General features: G+C 46.1%; 2 protein-coding genes and 1 long non-coding RNA gene across 3 annotated transcripts; 1 reads left to right on the forward strand and 2 right to left on the reverse strand.

The window, feature by feature from the left end:
* Positions 1-632: 632 nt before the first annotated feature.
* On the reverse strand, positions 633-6,846 carry LOC130528814 (regulator of G-protein signaling 5-like). The gene is made up of 5 exons (XM_057038553.1): positions 6,688-6,846; positions 6,122-6,235; positions 5,025-5,086; positions 2,941-3,107; positions 633-2,701 (listed from the first exon to the last, which is right to left on the reverse strand). Exons 1-5 carry the CDS (start codon positions 6,729-6,731, stop codon positions 2,537-2,539), a joined length of 552 nt encoding a protein of 183 aa, XP_056894533.1. The 5' UTR covers positions 6,732-6,846; the 3' UTR covers positions 633-2,536.
* Positions 6,847-9,270: 2,424 nt separating this feature from the next.
* Positions 9,271-10,537, forward strand: LOC130528934 (uncharacterized). The gene is made up of 2 exons (XR_008951457.1): positions 9,271-9,791; positions 10,029-10,537. It is a non-coding gene; the product is annotated as an uncharacterized LOC130528934 (long non-coding RNA).
* A 2,848-nt stretch (positions 10,538-13,385) lies between these two features.
* LOC130529250 (regulator of G-protein signaling 5-like) lies at positions 13,386-15,015 on the reverse strand. Its single transcript, XM_057039271.1, has 5 exons — positions 14,886-15,015; positions 14,613-14,696; positions 14,462-14,523; positions 14,180-14,346; positions 13,386-14,108 (listed from the first exon to the last, which is right to left on the reverse strand). The coding sequence occupies exons 1-5, from the start codon at positions 14,927-14,929 to the stop codon at positions 13,908-13,910; spliced, it is 558 nt and encodes a 185-aa protein (XP_056895251.1). The 5' UTR covers positions 14,930-15,015; the 3' UTR covers positions 13,386-13,907.
* Positions 15,016-18,597: the final 3,582 nt, after the last annotated feature.

Genomic DNA, 18,597 nt, shown 5'->3' on the forward strand with positions numbered 1-18,597 from the left:
GGCGACAATTGGGAGGGTTTTTCCTAAAATTGGGCTTTTATTGGTGTCACTTTGTTACACAGCAACAGACTGAAACTGTGTGAGTGTTTGTGTATGGAGACGCTTCATCAGGACTCTGGTCCTTTTTAATGATGCAGGGGTTCCACACATCAGCAGCAGCGTTCTAAATTACAGTTTTCCTCTCAGAATCTTCAACTTTTGGGGCTCCACCCTTCTGCCAGAGCTATGAAGGATGAAGGTTAAGGCTAATGGTTAGCATACCTTTATATTACCCATTTATATGGCCTATTAATGCTGTATTACTGCTCCTGGCATCTGTATTCTGACCTGTTGCTTTACCAGTTTAGCCACATCTGCTGGGAGCCTCAGATGTTTGGAGTTTTTAATTGATGTTTTCTGTGTCGGCTTAGATTAAAGAGGTGCTCTTTCCAAAAAGGTGTTTAATGAAGAAAAAACAAAAGAACATTTGGAAGTGGGGTGTTTCTTTTTATGTCAGTGAAAAGATGAGTTCTTTCCAGCTCTTCATTCATAGATTCACAAGATTTGCTCTCCATGCTGAAGAATAACTTAAAGGACACAGTTGCCTGTAAATAGTCAATATCTACACACAATAAATACATCTTCAACAAATGTATGCTTATATATTTTTATGTCTCTCCACAAACGTACATGCAAGGCTACATTAAGTAATGCACACTCAGCAGTGTCTAAGCCCTTATTGTGTTCTTTTGTAACACAAATGTAGCATTTTATGGCAGCAGACTGGCCAATCTGTGCCACAGGGAAGCCTCGTCAGCGCTGTCTGAAGCTGGAATCAATGAAATGTAGACAATAAGGGCTTTAACAATGCTGAATATCTAGGTTACAATCAGACATATATGCTGTGCATTATAATGGAAAAGAGTACATGTGCTTCCTCTACACGTTCACTGAATGTAGACGGGTCAGAATATATCGTCAGAATTAGCATCACGTGGAGTCAAGTGAAAACAATACTTGTGGTTGAAAGTGTTACCCAGTAAAGTAAACCAGAAAAGTCAAAATTTGTTATAAATGTGACCGTTTGTGAGCTAAATATGTCCCCCTCATCTGTTCCTGAAGTCTGCAGGTTCTGGTTCCCACGCGGTAAACCAGCGGTGAAAGTGGGCCACGTGCTACTGTATAATCACACGGGAAGAACCGTTTCCAACTCCCAACTCTGTATCCTTGCCGATATCTCAGATCCCTCCTACTTGATTTTCCCATCTTAGCGACTTGCGGTAAAGTGGTAGCGGAGACGCTCAACCACCGGGCCAACCAACCAGAACTGTTCTCTGGACAGCTCTTAAAGGACACTTTAAAGCCAGAGGGGGCTGTTACACTGTACTTTTATTTGTGTGCATGAGTGAAAGAGCAGTGATGCCGAAAAACTAATCATGATGTTACTTAATGCTTTGATTATCCAGGAAGGTCCAATCTGGCCTGCACAGTAGCCAATTCAAAGACGGAATATACTGGAACGAAGAACCAGCAATCTCTATTTTGAGTTTTCCCAATGGTTCCGGTCTCATAGACTGAAATCTGTAATTTCCAGGCACCGAGGACTGATGACGTCTTAATAAAATCAACTTGGGAAAACCGATGCGGAGAACTGGAAGGAGCGGCCTCAGAGAACACAAAGCTGTCGGGACTAGCTATTTCTGACATCGATAAATGATTCTTTTGTCCTTATTTAGCTTTACTAGCACTGGGATTTATGCTGCATGAGACTCTATTGATGTCATAAGTAACTGAAAGTTAACTATGCGTGACTTTGCTTTTTATTTCAACTCGACCGTTTGTGTTGGACTGAGGGTCATGAGCAAAGAGTCCCTCTCACCTCAAGGACATGTCCTCTGGCACCTTTACGTTTGAAAGCACTCCTCATCCGACAGAAGACAATGGTAGACAGGATAAATCTAAAGCACAAAGCTACGCGTGTCTCTCCACTACTTGGCGAAGCTGCGATACAATGATGCGTGGACAAGAATTAACTAGCGTTATAATGTGGGTGTGGCTGTGAAGGTTAACGAATCCCCTCCTGCACCACTGACATCTGCTCAGCTTTCTTGAGTTTTAAATGTGTTGGAGTTATTTTAATGTGTCTTTTTTACTCTTGAAATGTCCCAACTCGGGACTTTAACTTTATTTGAACATTTGATTTCAGATTTCATGGCAAAAAGTGTGTGTTTGGGCCAGATTGATGAACTATATATCTGTGTGTGTGTGTGTGTGTGTGTGTGTGTGTGTGTGTGTGTGTGTGTGTGTGTGTGTGTGTTGGGTGGGGAGGAAAGAGTTCAAAATCAGCCCCTATAATTTTAGATTTATCCAAAATTTTCCGCTGCCTTTCGCAATATTAATCAATGTCCAATAAAAGTCTTTGTTATGCAAAATGTTATTAAAAGTGGGAATTTATTAAAAATACTCTAATGAAAAAACAAAGGTTGTGATGTGAATGAACTGCTTTTTTTAATCCGCCCCACCTCCCCACCCAGCTGCTCTCAGCTCCTGCTGCAGTCTAGTTGACCAGCAGGTCCTGGTACAGTTCAGACCTGAGGAAACGGCCAAAGGAGTCTTTCTCCATCAGGGCGTAGATCCGCTTCTGGGCCAGGTCAAAGGTCGTGGGGGAGAGCTTCACCAGGTTCCGGAGAGTCATGTCCTTTGTGAAGTGATCGATGTTGACCTGCAGGTGGGCGGACGAGAGGCAAATCTGTCAGACGGCTTCGAAAAAGGTATTAAAGTTAAAAACCGAAATGATTAAATGTGGGATCCAGAGGAATCCAGAGGAGATCCCGTTCTTGATAATTTCACGTCTCTGTGCTCAGCTCGGCCGCCCATCAGACGCAACGCGCATTAACTAGATGATCTCGATCCCGTGAGAACGCGATCTTGTTCAAAAGAACACAAACAAGCGTCAGTGACCTCTCTTGGTCCCTCCGCCTGGATGAAATCCTCGTAGATCTTCTTGGCTTTGGCAGCCATTTTCACAGGGTCCTTGGTCTTCTTGAAGTCCTCGCAGGACATCCAGAACTCGACGTTCTCGTCGCTGAACTCAGACTGCAGGAAGCTGCGGAAGGCATTCAGACCATCTGCAGAGAGAACGGGAAGAGCATTGAAGGTCACCTGATCTCAGCAGGGACGAGAGGACAACCAATGTCTCCATCCACAAAAGGCAGCTGAGCTAAAACGGACACTTCCTCGAGTCTGATCACCGCCGCCACGTTCTTGTTTACATATGTTTGTCACTTCTGAGAACTCAGGCAGGACTATTTAAGCTGCATGTTTATTGTGCGCTATTCATGCGCACACATTTCTGTAACCATGGAAACTATGACATACTGTAAATCCACGGCGAGGTCCCGCAACGCTCTTAAAAGTTAAAAGAGTCACAGCTTCGTGGTCTCGCCTCCGTCCTTTCTGCTGTGCTAGTTTCGTGTCCACGCCTCTGTGATGCATGAGCGAGCCGGTCACCAAGACAACCGGGGACACTAATATTAACAACGTAAGCACTTGTCAATGGAGAATTCAAGAGTGGCTGCATCCAGGTTCCAGGACCGTAAGCAGAAGAGAGTGATGTGGAAAACAGAAGTCTGTATTTGGAGATCAGAGCGCTCACAGCCGTCCATGTACCAGTACCACCAGTACCACCAGTACCACCAGTACCAACGTGCACAATCCTCTCTCAGTGGCCGCTCACTTCAACACACTTCTGCACAAACACTTCTTAAACCAAACAGGCATTTATTTAGTGTAATCAAGCCAACATTAATAGGGGCTGGGGTTGTGCTAAAATAAGGGTTCTAATGCAGCATTGTCTGAGCAAACATGTGCTGCTGGTGATAAGCGGTTCTGGTCCGGCCTCGGGCTTTTATCTGCCATCTAGATGGCTGGTGCGGTTCAAGATAGCACCGTCTCAATCAGGCTGTAGCTGAAAGACGCGTTCAGCTCGGGGACACAAACAGGAACACCTCCGGCAGCTTAGCTCCATTTCTGTAACACTTTTGGAACATTTAGAGCAACAAGAGCGCAGATAAAGGCACAAAAGAGGCGAGTTTTCTGAGAATCCCACAGGAATTAACTGGAAATAATAAAAAAATAGTGTCAGATGTGATGTAGGTGAACAAATCAAATCAATCATAGAACGTGCGCGACATCACCAGCCGGGGAATCACTTCGACTTCTCCCCGGAGATGTTAGCATAACACACATACCCTCAGAGGTTTGATACACAGATGCAAACACACATTCTTGCAGGCAGGCAAACACACGAGAGACATAAATCTCCCAGTTTGCCCTGCGACATGTGGAAGTGTCTCTCACCACCACAATCACCACAGTTGGTACAAGGATTAGGCGGCACGGAGCGCACGTACCACCAACTTCTATCCCCTTTCAACACCCCCCCCGTATTTTGACACGCTATAGTCCAAGTAGTGTGTTGTGTAATATTTATATAATAACCATGCTGTTTGTGAGCCGCGGGGAGGAGAACGTGCAGATGCTATTACTTATCATGAGAGATGAGTTCTATCTTTGGACTTTCACAGGCTGATGTCCTGTTGGAGGGAAATCTTCATCTTTCTGGAGGTTTATGGAAAAAAGTGGCCACGGCATCTCGGCCAAGAAAGCAAGACGGCGGCTTTATCTCCACCGAGGGTCGTGTATAAAGACGTTGTGACTTTAGAGAAACATTTTATTCTGTTTATTGTAATGAGTGTATATGTTGTTCCCAGAAGGATTCTCCTTGGATTAAACATCGGAGTCTCCAGGGCTGTTGATTTTAGCTTTGTAAACACAAACCATACATACATTTCAATTCTTGGACCCGAGCTCTCAGATATTATTATACACAAACATCTGAACACCATGGAGACCAAAATGGTTTGAGTCCCATGTGGGGCAGTCAGAGCCCATGAGGCCAGGCGGAAGGTTACCGGGCTGGGGTCAGGGTCGGGGCTGATGTGTAGGATTTTCACAAAGTGTTCTGAGACAGTAAGTACACTTACAGCTGTTGTTCAGGACTCTGTCCAGACTCTCACGCCACTGAGCCGCTTCCTCGGGAGTCGGCCTGGACAGAAAGAGAACTCACTTTTTATCCCTTTAACTTCACACATGCAGACAGCAGCACAAGGAAGTGTGTCACTAGCGGGTTTATGTGGATGGAATTAGAGGGGGTTTTGTCTGGATGTGGAGACCTCAGCAGCAACAACCAAGATGAGGTGCCAAGCTAATAAATCATTCTGCCAACTTGGCACCCAAGAGGATATCTGGACTGGAACCTAGTTTTACCTGTTGGGTTAGTGCTCACACAGCCACAGTTCTCATATTACATCTCGTTTGGCTTAAAATAGCAACTGACTCCTGACCAAACTAAAGGATGACGCACAAATTTAACACAGATCAAATGTCACAAGAATACATTCATGCAGGTGCAACAAAAATAAATATAAACGCATTCATGAAGGTTAAATGATGAGTTTATTTTGCCACTTTGGGGGCGGGTCTCAATGTCTCCAGTCTAAGCGCGACCATATTAACACTGAAACTTTCTAAAAACATCTTATTCCATGTTCTGTTTCCACCTATGTGAGGAGGATGCTTGAGCACAGCTTCACAGAGCCAAACAACATTCTTGGACCTCCAACTCAGGAGCAAGTCTCACGTCTGGGAAACATCGAGCGAGCGGATTGTGTCTGGTTAGCATTTCAACAGTTGGCTGGAAGGCTGACTCATTGAAACTGGTGATCCTTCTAATCTATGCTGTTCCTTTCCCGTTGCACGAAAAGCCTCTAAGCGGCTGCATTTGTTCCCTGAGGCTTCTGACTTAAACCATTTAACCATTAAATGAGCTGAATGTGGTTCGATCTGATTGTCCATCTAACGAATGCCTGATTTGATTCTGTCGTTTGAGAGTCTTTTGTTGTCCCTCCTTCAATATTAAATAGGTAAATGTTGCTGTGCGGCCAGTTCAAGCCGTGACCCAATAAAGAATTTCCTGCCCTTTGATCCGATCCTTTGATGTGCACATCCTGAACCTGCCCGTTGCTCCGCTTTAAATTGAATCATCTGACAAACATCCTTCTGACACACGGCAGAGACTCACTTCTGCTGCTTCTCCGGCTTCTTCTCAGTCTTCTCGGGGTAGGGGATGATGAGGTCGATGGCATTCTCTGGCTTCTGCAGCAAAACTCCCAATTTTGACTTAATCTCCTTCGCCCTGGAACCAGAGGAGAGTGTTATCTGTTACTCGTACGTCTGGGCTCTCAAAGGTCTCCAGCCGTCCTCCAACCACTCCGCTGCTGAGAACTGATTTTAAATCAGTTGTCAAACTCCACATATCTAAAAAGCTCCTATTCATCGGTTAAAACTAAATTTCCTGCAAACCATGACTTTTCCGGTAGTTTCCAACATTCTTCACTTCCAAGAATCTTCTTCTAAACACGACAGCAGCAGGATTTTAATGGTTTCAGCAAATTAAGTTAAAAAAAGAACAAACACAGATGAAATCATATTTTCTAGGAAACAAAAATCGAATTTCCAGTGAAAATGAGCTCCTAATGAATAAAAGTCCTACTTCCCTCATATCTGGTCGCTACATGCATTTGAAGTACAGGGAAAAAAAACTTTCAAAGCACTTTTGTCAGGAAAATGAGCCGAGGAAGATGTTACCGTTCAAGGCAGCTTTGGGGTAAGGCGGCTAATCCTTTACACATGTTGGTTCTCGGTGGTTCTGTTAGTCCGCTGCGAGTCTCACTGTCCTGTTTCCTTTCTGAGCCTGCTTCAGCACAAGGAGAGTTTTATACAGGCATCCTTTGGGCTTTGGGCCAACAGCTAAGCCAATCAGACTGGAATGCTGCGGCAGCCTCGGTGTGGCTGCGGGAAGGGCGTGCTTTCAGAACTGAATGGCTGTTTGAGTTTCACTGATCCGGGAGGTCCAGCAGCACCGCGGTGCGGGATGCAGACGGCTCAAGGTCGCTATCCGCTACCACAGGTTCCTTCTGTCCATCACCTTCTGTCGCTGAGCACACGTGACACCAAAATGACCAAATGCTTAAACGCCAGTTTTTAATTGTGGAGTTAGTGAAACGCGACATTTGTGACTCATTTATGAAAACACAAAATTATGACATTGTCACAAGTTGGATTAAAAAGCACCAACTGGGAGGAAAACAGGCATTAAAGAGCTTAACTCCATTTACACTGAGTTCATATTGTGTTGAACAATCAGAAACAATCCAATTACTAATGGACCATCATGGAAGCCCTGCAGGCCCCGCACCTCCCGCACGTCCAAACAAGAACAAAGAGCAACTTTTCTTTTTTCTTAACCAATTTTGGGTGGGTTGGGGTGGTGGCAGGGGTGGTGGGGGTGGGGGTGGGGGGTGGATGTGTACTCAGGTCTACAGCACACTGCACCGCTGTTCAAATAAAGCCACCAGGTGGCATCCAGGTGCTCTGTTAGGCACGCTGACAGACGTCCTACGCTTCATTTCTCGACGCAACGACCATCTGAGGCTCCAGAACCGCCGTGTTTATTCCAGGAAACTCTCCCCTGAATAGAGCAATAACAAAATCAGGATTAAAACGTGACGGTGTGACTTTTTCACACCCACTTATCATGAACATTGCAATTAATCCACTTTAAAAAACATCCCAGCTGCTTAGAATGTGTTGCAGCCGCGGCTGGGAATGACCGAGGGCGCGCTCGTGTCCCTCAGGGGTCAAATATGGATGTTGTCAGAGCGTTACCTTGGCGACTGACAGCCGTCTCCTTTTGAGAAGCAGGCATTCTGCATGGACAACTGTGAGTAAATGACATTGGAAGAAGATGCAAATGCCACTCAGGCAGGTTTGGGGGTCAGTTGGAGGCTTTAATGTCTCAAAACAGACGTGAGAATCGTCCTCCTTTTGGATGTTGTGTTCCAATAATTCCATTAAGGAATTCAGCTGCTGCTGACCCGTCACCTTTGGCTCCCTGCTGAGCTCCAATCCAAGGCTGGGACATGGTGAGGTGGCCCCACTTGCACCGTCCTCATCCAGACATCCCAGTGAACCCAAAGGTTCTCCGGCGATTAAGGAGGTGTCCAGTTTCTCAGCGCTCGGTCCACGGCCTCGCTGGGAGGAAATTAAATTGCTTTTCCCACAGCACCATTAATTGTTTTTGCTAAGTTGTTTATTTGCGGAGGCTTTTCCGGTGAACCTGAAGTGTTACGGTGGGGGTGGGGGGGGGGGGGAGTGTTTTCTCTAGAATTTTAACGGATTTTAATCAAACCCTGGACACGAAGCAGCAGGGGAGAGGTCAGAGGAGGAATATGATGAAATGTTATCATTCCTTCTTTGGAGAAATAAATGCACGGTGGATTTTCCATTCAGGCCATCGCTAAATATTAACAATGGAAATTGTTGAGTTGCTTTTTCTGTAACACAGATTGCAGCAGCTCCATAAATCCACATTGTTTTAGGTCATTTTATAAAGGTTTTTTTTTTTTTTTTAGCATTTCGTGTCCACGTCTACATCAGATCAGATAAATCTGCAGGTTAGAACAACAGGTCGGACTTCAGCTGTGATAACAGTCGAGTGTGTTTGGGTTTCAGAACACAAATCAGGCTAAATAGCTGTAAAAGTGGCAATGAATCAGGGCCAAACCAAACATGACAGCACGGAACATAAAAGATGTTTGGTGTTGCTATGTGGACACGCCAGCGTTTGCTGGGAAGCCCGAGCAGCCTCTGGACCTCACCTACAATCTGTTTGTCACGCCCACACAGGTGGGGCGACGCAGCGCCGAGCACTGGAAGTTCACAGGAAACCATCGCCTTTGTGTTGCTGGCGTGCAGCACTGGTGCAAGAAATGGACCAAATTTCCAAACCCCTTGTTGCCCTAACGGTGGTGCACTGATGGGTTGCGTCCCCTGGGGGCCACAGGCTCCTCTGTGTGAATTGTGTGGGTTCTCTGCGGGTCCTCTGGCCCTTCCACAGTCTAAAAACATGCATTTGAGGGGGTAGGTGACTCTAAAATGACCTCAGATGTGAATGTGAGTGTGAGTGGTTGTTTGTTTCTGTATGTTAACCCTGTGAGGACATGGTGACGCGCCTGCGCCCCCCCACCCCCCACCCCCTGAAGGCAGCTGGGATGGGCTCCATGCTCGGGGATCTATAGACGATGGATGGATGTGCACATAGAAAAATGGTGAATGTCACATCGCCTAACTCAGGCTGGGAATTTCTGCTCTCCCTCCTACGATCCATCAGTGACCCTCTCCACAATCTGAGGACAAGGCACGACCAGCCCAGGATTCTCACCCCGCGCTGCAGAATCTGGACATTTCAGATAGAAAAAGAAAACCTTCCCATGCAAACAAGGATTTTAGCTTTCATAAGGTCTGACTGTGTGACCTGGATCTAGTCTTGATTCCAAGTGGAGGCTTTTGATCCCTGGAGGAAGAGATGAGGTGCACAATTCCAAAATAAACTGGAACAAACCCTTTTTTAGGGAGTGAGTCTTTAATCAAGATTGCAAATTGTGATGCAATTGCTTCACACATCTGCCCACACATCTGGACTTCATTACTCAAGAATCTACAACACAGGACGTCAACGCCGGCGTTCTGGCTAAATCACAGATGTGGCGGCTGCGTTCAAGAGTTCAGACTGAGTAATTCAGAGGAATATGATGCATCAGTGGAGCCTTCACGCCTTCATGCTTTTGTTGAGATGGGACAGTCGGACACTGGAAACGGGGTCGTGGCCACCGGGAACCTTCTGGAGTTGAGTGAGTTCACCTGATGTGGCGCCGCTCCTCTCAGCACCGGTGGAGGTTCTTGTAGCCACGTTGACTCGTTGAACGCTGCATCTGCAGGAGGAGTGCAGAAATTGCTCCTCGCTGATTAAAAGCTATTTTAATTTTGAAAGCACGATGCAGGATCAAGGAAGAGAGCAGAGGCGTTTGCAGGATTTGTGAATTTCATGCGGTAGCCGCAGTGTCACTGGAATAAACCTCTTTTTTCAGATCTGCGTCGGCTCCTGAGAGGACGGACAGAGGATGTGAACCCCGAGGAACAGAAAGTCACCAGACAGCACTGTTTTTCACCAGGGACCCACACCCGGAGATTTCCCACGCTTGGAGTGTAAGATGGCGCAGTCGTTCTGCCCCCACCTAGCTCCCAGCTTCCGTATCAGTCTGCCCCTTTATCACAAACTCTTCCTGCCTTCTGTCCACCCCTAAATTCTGTCCACATGTTGCTCCAAGGTTTTTCTGTGAGGTGGTCATTGAGGGTTTTGGGAGTTTCACAGCAAACAGAAGCACCCTTTTCTTGTGTTTGTGACGTGCACTAATGGACAAACATGTGGGACATCTGTACAATCACTCTGAGACACGTTGAAGTGTCACGACTGCAGCTCACCAGCGCGTTTATGAAGATGTACACATGCTATAACATAAAACCTCGTGTTTGTGTTTTACAGCAGGAATCTGCAGTAAAAGAAGAACTGAGGTCAAATTAATAGGCATAAAACGAACCATATTTTCAGTGTGCATTTATATAAATGTATTTATATTTAGGCTCCCTTAATTTATACTGATATGAAACGATCAGTTCTCTGCTCGTGAATTTTGTCTTCAGATGGATGGACAGATGGACAGATGGACAGATGGACAGAGGTCTCGCACTGCAGGCATTCGGTCCCATGTTGCCATCTAGGGGATGAAAGTGAAACTACAAGCACAAATTCCTAGTTAATCAAGCCCACTTTTAATTTGCTTTCTCCTTCATCAACATCAGTTTCTTATTCGCGAATCCTCTAGACATCTCGAATCAATCAATCAATCAATCAATCAATCAATCAATCAATCAATCAATCAATCAATCAATCAATCAATCAATCAATCTTTATTTATATAGCGTCTGTTACAATCAGAATTGCTTCCGGGCGATTTATCGAATCCCAGGGAACAGGAAGAAACCTTGAGCAGGACCAGGCTCATGTAGGGGGACCCTCCTGCCAAGCCGGCTGGGTAGAGGGAGAGGAGAGGAGAGGAGAGGAGAGGAGAGGAGAGAGGAGAGGAGAGAGGAGAGGAGAGGAGAGGAGAGGAGAGGAGAGGAGAGAGGAGAGGAGAGAGGAGAGGAGAGGGGGGAGGACAGGTAGAGGAGAAAAAGATGTTGAAGCAGTGAACAGTCACAGAAACATCGATAAAACCAGCAGCAAAAGACAAAACTGGACAAAACATACATATCAGTACAGCACATATATATATAATAACAATAACAATAATAATAATAATAATAATATAATAATAATAATATAATAATAATAATAATAATAATAATAATAATAATAATAATAATAATTCAAACCCAGCAAAGGTCACTGTCGATGCAAATAATAACCACTAGATGGCAGCATCTCATCAGCGCAATGGACGAGCGTGCGCGCGCGTGTTATATGCAAATATCTTTCTATTACAAAGACAATTTTGTGTGTTTACATGGTTGCAGCATTATTTAAATTGTATTAAAAGAACCTCCAAAAGGGAATCGTGTACACTGATAAAAAAAACTGCCCCCCAAAACAAAACAAAAAAAACCAACAAAAAAATAAAAAAAATAAACCTGTTTATTTCAAATGAATAAGTCATCTAACAGCTGCCAATGTTCAGTCCAGTGATGCTGACCAGCTGCTGTGATGTCAGTTTCTGTGCCAGTTTGTTATCAGACCTGCAGAGAGTCGGCTGGATGGTGGCCTGGAGGGAAAGTGCTATTAATAGGCATCACTAAAAGTGGCACAATTTTGCTGCTGTTCCCTCCAATCCTTCTGGCACTTCACTGAATCAACACGATGCTATTTTGGGAGTGTTACATCTCAAAAAATGGTTTCCACCATAATTAAAACAAAGCTGCGATTAATCCTTTGCACCATGAGCGCACAAAAATAATAAAAAAAAGCCTTTTGTAGGACCTCTGGTTGAAAGTGGGTGTGGAGGGAGAATCCAAAGTTGCAACCTGTTGTTGCGGCAACGTGTTTCTGTCCGTCCTGTACAGCGCTACACACGTTAGCGCTCGCCCGCTACCAAAACTCCAAACACCCCCAACACTTTACGCAGGGATGCTCGTCCAGAATAAATCCCTAGATCCAACCTTACAGATGGTCAATGCTATGCCTCAATCTAGATCAAAATACCAAAGGGTTACTACGGCGACGGAGGCAGCGGTAAGTCATATGCATGAGGCCTGCGGGGCAGCTGTGCTCCACCTGACACTGGCTCCACTCTCTACTGATGACATCTGAATACACAAAGCAGACTCTGGGCCACATTTCGACTCCACTTGCTGGTAAAACACATTTTATCAGACCCAGCTCGGTGGAAGCCTTTAGCATTTTCATGAGAACCGGTGAGATAACGACATTGAACGGCAATCGCTGACTCTGTTACCTAACCGGGGGGCTTGGCGTGGGGTTTACATGATCTCTGTTATGTCTTGTCCACATGTCTCGTCCACATGCTCGCCACGCTCCACCATGGCTGCAGCTTTACTGCCCTTTATGACCCAAAGTTGATGGCTGGCGCAAACAGTTGCTAAGGCCAGGAGAAGTTTTATAGCTCTTCCTATTACGTTAATGCTGTCACATCATGCCTCTGTGCTTCCTGTTCACTAGAAAGGAGCCTCTCATTAGCACAATATGGGCCAACAGCTCGCAGCAGACAAATGTCGGAGAGCTTTATGACAAGTAGCAAAAGGTGTCGCCATGGAGAATAACAGCTCCACACAACACCAGTCAGAGGCCATCTCGTAATAGTGACCGGACCATGGCAATTAATTAATAACTGATTAATTAGTGCATTAGGAGAAGGTCAGGGTGGAGAGAGACGGATTAAAAAGAGGATCAATCATCCCTGTTTCTCAGGTTGATGCTCGTTCATGTTTGTGCCTTCAGAGTGTTTATGGGCTGTATGAGCGTAACCAAAACCCTCTGTGACTAACCGTCATTGTCAAAATCCTCTTTTTAGCCTTCGTGTGTGCGACCTGCAGAGTTCAGCTGCTACTGTCACGAAAGAGGCACAAAAGCAGCGATTCATGGAGCTTCTATTTTTATATGGGTGATTCACCAGCATATGTGAACTTTTGGACATATTTCACTCTCATCTCTTAACTTCTGGACTTGGTTATTGAGTTTTATGAATGGTTGGTGTAAAACTGTGTTCCTTTGAAATAAATATCCTTTTTCCCCCTCTGCAGTGGGGTAAACCACCTTTCTGCCCCCCGTTTATGGTGCAGACCTGATCTACGTGCAACTTCAGCCCCTGAATATAACTTAAATCTGTTGGTTTTAGGAGTTTTGACAGAATCTTTTCTATAAATAAAAACACTTTTTATTTCCACAGTTTATTTTTCATAATTTAACATTTTCTCCTGGAATCTTTACAAATAAATTATTTGCAAGTATGTAAAAAAACAACATAAATACGGTGATATTATAAATTAAATTGCACATTTTCTTTTCAGTTTCACCTGGTAAAAAATACAACAACTATATTACAGAAAAGTACAAAAATAATTTAAAAATCCTGTAAGACTTGGACAGAGGTACAAGAGACGTGACAACAACACCAACATCAACAACATCAAGAGTGAACTGTCCGTTCCGCTGCTCTCCTCTTGGATTGTCAGTCACTTTCAGGTCTTCCACCTCCGTCCTCCAGCTGCACTCACACACTTCAGGCCTCTCCTCTGGCTTCTCCTTTCCTTCCAAGTGCCACATACAGAATCCATCCTTCCCCCTCTCCTCTCAGGAGGAGCATCTGCCTGCAGCTCCCTGATGCAGCACCTATGAGCCTTTCTCAGCCATAAAGTTGACCACAAATGATGCTCCATCTGCCCACTTTGTGACTTCACACCTTCTTCTCCTGGTTCTTGGTTCCTTGTCTGGCCTGCTGCACTAGATCCTTGTAGGCCGGAGAGCGAAGGAAGCGAGGATAGCAGTCTTTGGCCATTAGCATGTAGATCTTGTGCTGGGCCGGGTCAAAGCAAGATGGCGTCAGCGCCAGCAGGTTGGCCTTGGTGATGTCACGGGTTTCGTAGTCGATGTTAATCTATCAGAGAACCGGATTAGATTACGCATGTTCATACATAGAAATATATGTGCGTTTGTTTATCATCTCACCTCACGGGGGGCGTCCGTGCTGATGAACTCATCGTAGATCTTCTGGGCTTTGTCGGACAGCTTGGATGCAGATTTGGTGTTCCTGTAATCCTCACAGGCAAAGTAGAACGCGATGTTCTCTTCACTGAACTCAGACACCAGGAAGGTGGTGAAGGCACACAGGCCACCTGCAGACAAGGGGGGGGGGGGGGACAATTGATTATTTAGGGTCCACAACGGGGGCACAGGTTGTTGGGAACGCGCATCCGCACGAAGCGGCAACTAAAACATTTCTCTACTCACGTTTGCTTGACAAGAGTTTTTCAAACGACTGCTTCCATCGAAGACATTCCTCCAAGGTCGGGCTAAGGAAAGGATGGAAACACCATCAGCACCGATCAGGCCACCACAGAGAGGCAGCAAATATAGAGGCAACATTACGTCAGACACTTACTTGGTTTGACCCATTTTGCAGCCGGAAAAATTCCAATTTGGTTTCTGCAAAATGCTTCCCAGCCTTGCTTTTAACACATTGGCCCTGTCGTGAGAACAATACAGTTTAGATCAAGACTGAAATAGCAACGCGACACATTCTGAGCAGACAAACGCATCCTTGAAGGGTCCATTCAAGAAGCAACGCATCGCTCAGAATCCTTCACACCCTCCAGCCCCCGGATTCCCAACAGGACGCACAGAAGAGCCACCCACAACCTCTCGGGACTCCTACCTTTCCAGACAGCAGCTAGGCAGCGATGCTAGTCCTTTACACATAGCAGCAGCTTGGAGAGTGTCGGAGCTTTAGTATCCGTTTAGAGAGGTTCAGTCCTCGGGAAGCTTGTGTAACTGTCGGAGCAGAAGCGGAGCAGGAGCTTTTATAGCCCTGCCTCCCACGTGTCGTCAACCGCCTCAGCCAATCACAGGCAGTGTGTGTGTGCGAGTGTGTGTGTCAGAGAGAGGCAGAGGGGATATGCAAGGTTGAAGCTGGGAAAGTACTGTGAAAGCTGCAGCCACATGTTGTGTTTTATTCGTGATTAAAAAGAAATGATTTCCGCTCTCGACTCGAAATATAAATGTGACGCAGTGTGAGATAATTAAAAGAATTGGCTGATAAATTATCCTTTGATTTGGGAGCTCATTCATAATAGTTCCAAGAACATCACGTTCGCCCTCCTCAGTCGGTCACGTTTAACCCTGGCAGCTGGATTTCTGGGGTGAGAGATCAACAGTTTGTCAGGTTTAACCCGAGACATTCTAGAACCCCGCCCCGCCCCGCCCCAGTGCACTTTCCCAGTAACCCACATGGTCTGTTTCTGTGTATTCGGACTTCCACAACATGACCTGAAGCCTTGAGAGGTAAACAGGGAAGCAGATCTGTTGATGATCTTGAAACAACCCTTCCAAACTGACAGAGGAGACGCTGTTTGGCGCCCTTGCATAAGCACTTGGCCACGGGCGTTTTGAGGAATCGAGCTCCACAACATGGAGCCTGCGGATCCACGAGAAGCTCTCGACAGTGGAGCCTTTCAACAGGCAGGCCGCTAATCTCAGTGTGAATCTTTAGGACAGACTTGTTGTTCTTAGAAACTGTTCAAAGTCACACATTCTAAATCTGTAGACAGTGACTTTATGGGCTGGATGAGTGGAACAGAGCAGCCTAAGATCCGACATGGCATCGAGGAGTTTAACTTCCTCCTTAAAATTCAATAAATGGCCAGTTTCTCCAAGAACGTTGCTCTTCACACGGGTTACATTTGAAGGCAAAAGGAAGAAAATAGTCACATTAAAGAGTGAAGTGCTCGTGCGCAGCTGCTCATTGTTGTGAGATGATGCATTTGCTGGCTGAATGAGCCCAGCGGAAGCACCGTCTCACCTACCTAACCTGCAGGCGCTCGAAGTGCTAGGGAGGATTTAATGGCACCATTATTAAAAGAACAATGGGCTCTGTCGGAAGCCCCCGGGGGCACCGGGAGAGCATCATTCGCACTCCCTCCCGGGGCCTATGATGTAAGCTTTTTACTCAATCTATTGATATTTGCCACGACGTTAATGCCCCTTTCTACTCTTCTCTACAGACTTATTTAACAGACCACCTAGCTTTGTGATGTCAGGTGAGAGTGGAGCCGGAGACCAGGTGAGGACATCCTGCAACAGCATCTTTCTCTGGCTGGATTTGCATGGAGGCTTTTTACCTCAGGATGCTTCAACTCGTAAGTCCTTTTTCATCTCCTGCTGTTCTGGTGCCGGGTGGAAGCCTTTCAGATGAAAAGAGAGCTCATCCGGAACTCAGCGGTGCTCCTTTCACAGATGACCCCCATCTGATTTCTTGGAAGATGAGACGGGGCCGCTGGGATCCTCCTCTTGTTGTTGCGAAGGGAAAATGGCAAATGTCATGAGGTCCTTCACCTCATTTCCACTGCGATGCAATCAGAGAAAGTGACATAAATAGAAATCCATCAACAGGCGGGCATTTGAATGTAAACGACCTGCTGATTTGTAATTTGGCACAGTTCCAGAGCGGCTTGCAGGCTAATCTGAGCTCGGGGTTCACTTTAGGTCTCCACCATTTTATCAGCATAACATGAGGGTTCGTTGGTCATAAAATGAGACATCAGGACGGAGACAAATGGACAGGTAAATGTAAAAGAAAAGGCAGATTCAACCACCTCTGGCAGCGTAAATAGCTGCTTAAACACTGTAGCCAGCCTAAAACCACAGTGAGATCAACTCTTTAAACCCTTCTTTTATTCCAGATGTGAGGCTCAGTCCCACAAGAAGCGCCATTTGAATTTACTCGCCTCGCTGTTTGCACACCGAGGAACGCACAGCGAGCATCTGTTCCCGTGACTCGCTGCACCTTAAGTGAATGAACCTCTTGTGTCTCAAATGCCGGCTTCCTGCCGTGAGTGCACCATGACTGCGCAGCCCTGGAACACAGCAGAGGCCTCGCGTCGTCATATCCCGGTAACGGCGCCCTGTTTGTGTCTGTGTTCCCGCACGGCGAGGGCTGTCGAGGTGGAGTATCCAGAAATGTAAAACCCCACTCTCTGGTCAATGCCAGAGTCTGCAGTTTCCCGGCAGAACATCAGCTTGTTTGTTTGCTTTCTTCTGAAGGTCCCTGAAAGCGGCGACGCGGCGCAGATGACTCAAACACTCATTTAAACTGATGGATGAGTGGAAACAAGTTAACCAGTACTGGGGATTTTTTTTACTTTTGGACATGCAAAGTACACAAACACTTAAATGGACCTTAATGCACTTTTAGATACACTTCTAATCTTCTACAATGTTGCAAAATCTCAGTCAAGGTCCTGAAAACTGTCTAAATATGTAAGGAAATAGAAAAGTTCTTATTTGAAGATGTGGATTTTCAGCTGCACGGGGGTCTTGTCCTCCTTTTCCAGGCCTTTCCAGGTTTTAAACCTGCCACGTGAAAATCTACCTGATGAGGGTTAAACTCTGACATTTGCGTTCAATCGTCTGAAGGTTTTAAATCATGCCTTTGCACCTTTTCAGTGTGAAACTAAAGAGCTGCGTGATTTATGTCAGAACATTTCCCTCAGTCTCACGACGCCAGGGAAGTGTCCTTTGCAGCCCCCCCAGAGGGCCGCGTGGCCTGCTGGAGCTCCAGTTGCTCATCTGCCTGATTCCTCTCAGGGGGGGAGAGAAGCAGCCTGCCAGAGGCTGGGCCAGATGCTCGCCGCGGCTGTTGAACAATAACCACCGGAGTGTGCTCCACCCTCTACAACACCGTCCGCCTGCTCCCAGGGGTGAAACCACCGTTCAGAAAATCCCCTTTTAATGCTAAATCCATTCATATCTGGATTCACACAGGCTCCGCTCAGTTATGAATATTTAATATCCACATTTTTTGCTTCTCAACGGTCGAGCACACACAACCTCTGCACCGGCTTAGCTTTTGGAACTTTGCCCTCGTCTCACAGAACTATCAGGCAGCAGCGGGCAGCCATGGCGGCCTTTTAAAGAGAGGTGACAGAGGTGGAGAGCAGCCGTTACTGCACCTTCCTGGGGGGGGTCCTTCACTGACAGGACACCTGAGTGATGATGCTGAGCTGGTCGTAAATCAGCCCCGCTGAGGCCCAGAGGTTGGGCTCTGAAACATAAAGTCAGACAACAAGTGGACAGATGTTCGACTTACTACCAGCGCACACACCGTGGATGTACCCGTCGTCATGGAGATCATAACAAAACAATGGGAGGGGAAAAAGACATTGGATTGGGACTAAAAATAAGTAGTAATGTGCATCCTTGTCAGGGGGAACTTGTGCAGAAGATGCCAGTCTCTGGTATCTGCTTGGTTACGTCTGTTTAATTTCCCATTTGGTTTGTTGTCGATCACTTTGAAATGACTAACAACTCAGACTGATTCATAACTTGGATGAAGCTAAGCGCTTCAGCATATGACTAAGTCTATAGGTGCC

This window comes from Takifugu flavidus, chromosome 7, assembly GCF_003711565.1.
Source record: "Takifugu flavidus isolate HTHZ2018 chromosome 7, ASM371156v2, whole genome shotgun sequence".
Taxonomy (NCBI): Eukaryota; Metazoa; Chordata; class Actinopteri; order Tetraodontiformes; family Tetraodontidae; genus Takifugu; species Takifugu flavidus.

What these genes read in the sequence shown, in the direction of transcription:
- LOC130528814 (XM_057038553.1), bottom strand. Translation starts at nt 6,731, where the DNA reads ATGTGTAAAGGATTAGCCGCCTTACCCCAAAGCTGCCTTGAACG. An exon ending in CCCCAAAGCTGCCTTGAACG is followed by an intron (nt 6,236 to 6,687) that starts GTAACATCTTCC and finishes CTCTGGTTCCAG; the next exon opens with GGCGAAGGAGATTAAGTCAA. An exon ending in CAGAGTCCTGAACAACAGCT is followed by an intron (nt 3,108 to 5,024) that starts GTAAGTGTACTT and finishes TTCTCTCTGCAG; the next exon opens with ATGGTCTGAATGCCTTCCGC.
- LOC130529250 (XM_057039271.1), bottom strand. Translation starts at nt 14,929, where the DNA reads ATGTGTAAAGGACTAGCATCGCTGCCTAGCTGCTGTCTGGAAAG. An exon ending in TGCAAAATGGGTCAAACCAA is followed by an intron (nt 14,524 to 14,612) that starts GTAAGTGTCTGA and finishes TCCTTTCCTTAG; the next exon opens with CCCGACCTTGGAGGAATGTC. An exon ending in AAAACTCTTGTCAAGCAAAC is followed by an intron (nt 14,347 to 14,461) that starts GTGAGTAGAGAA and finishes CCTTGTCTGCAG; the next exon opens with GTGGCCTGTGTGCCTTCACC.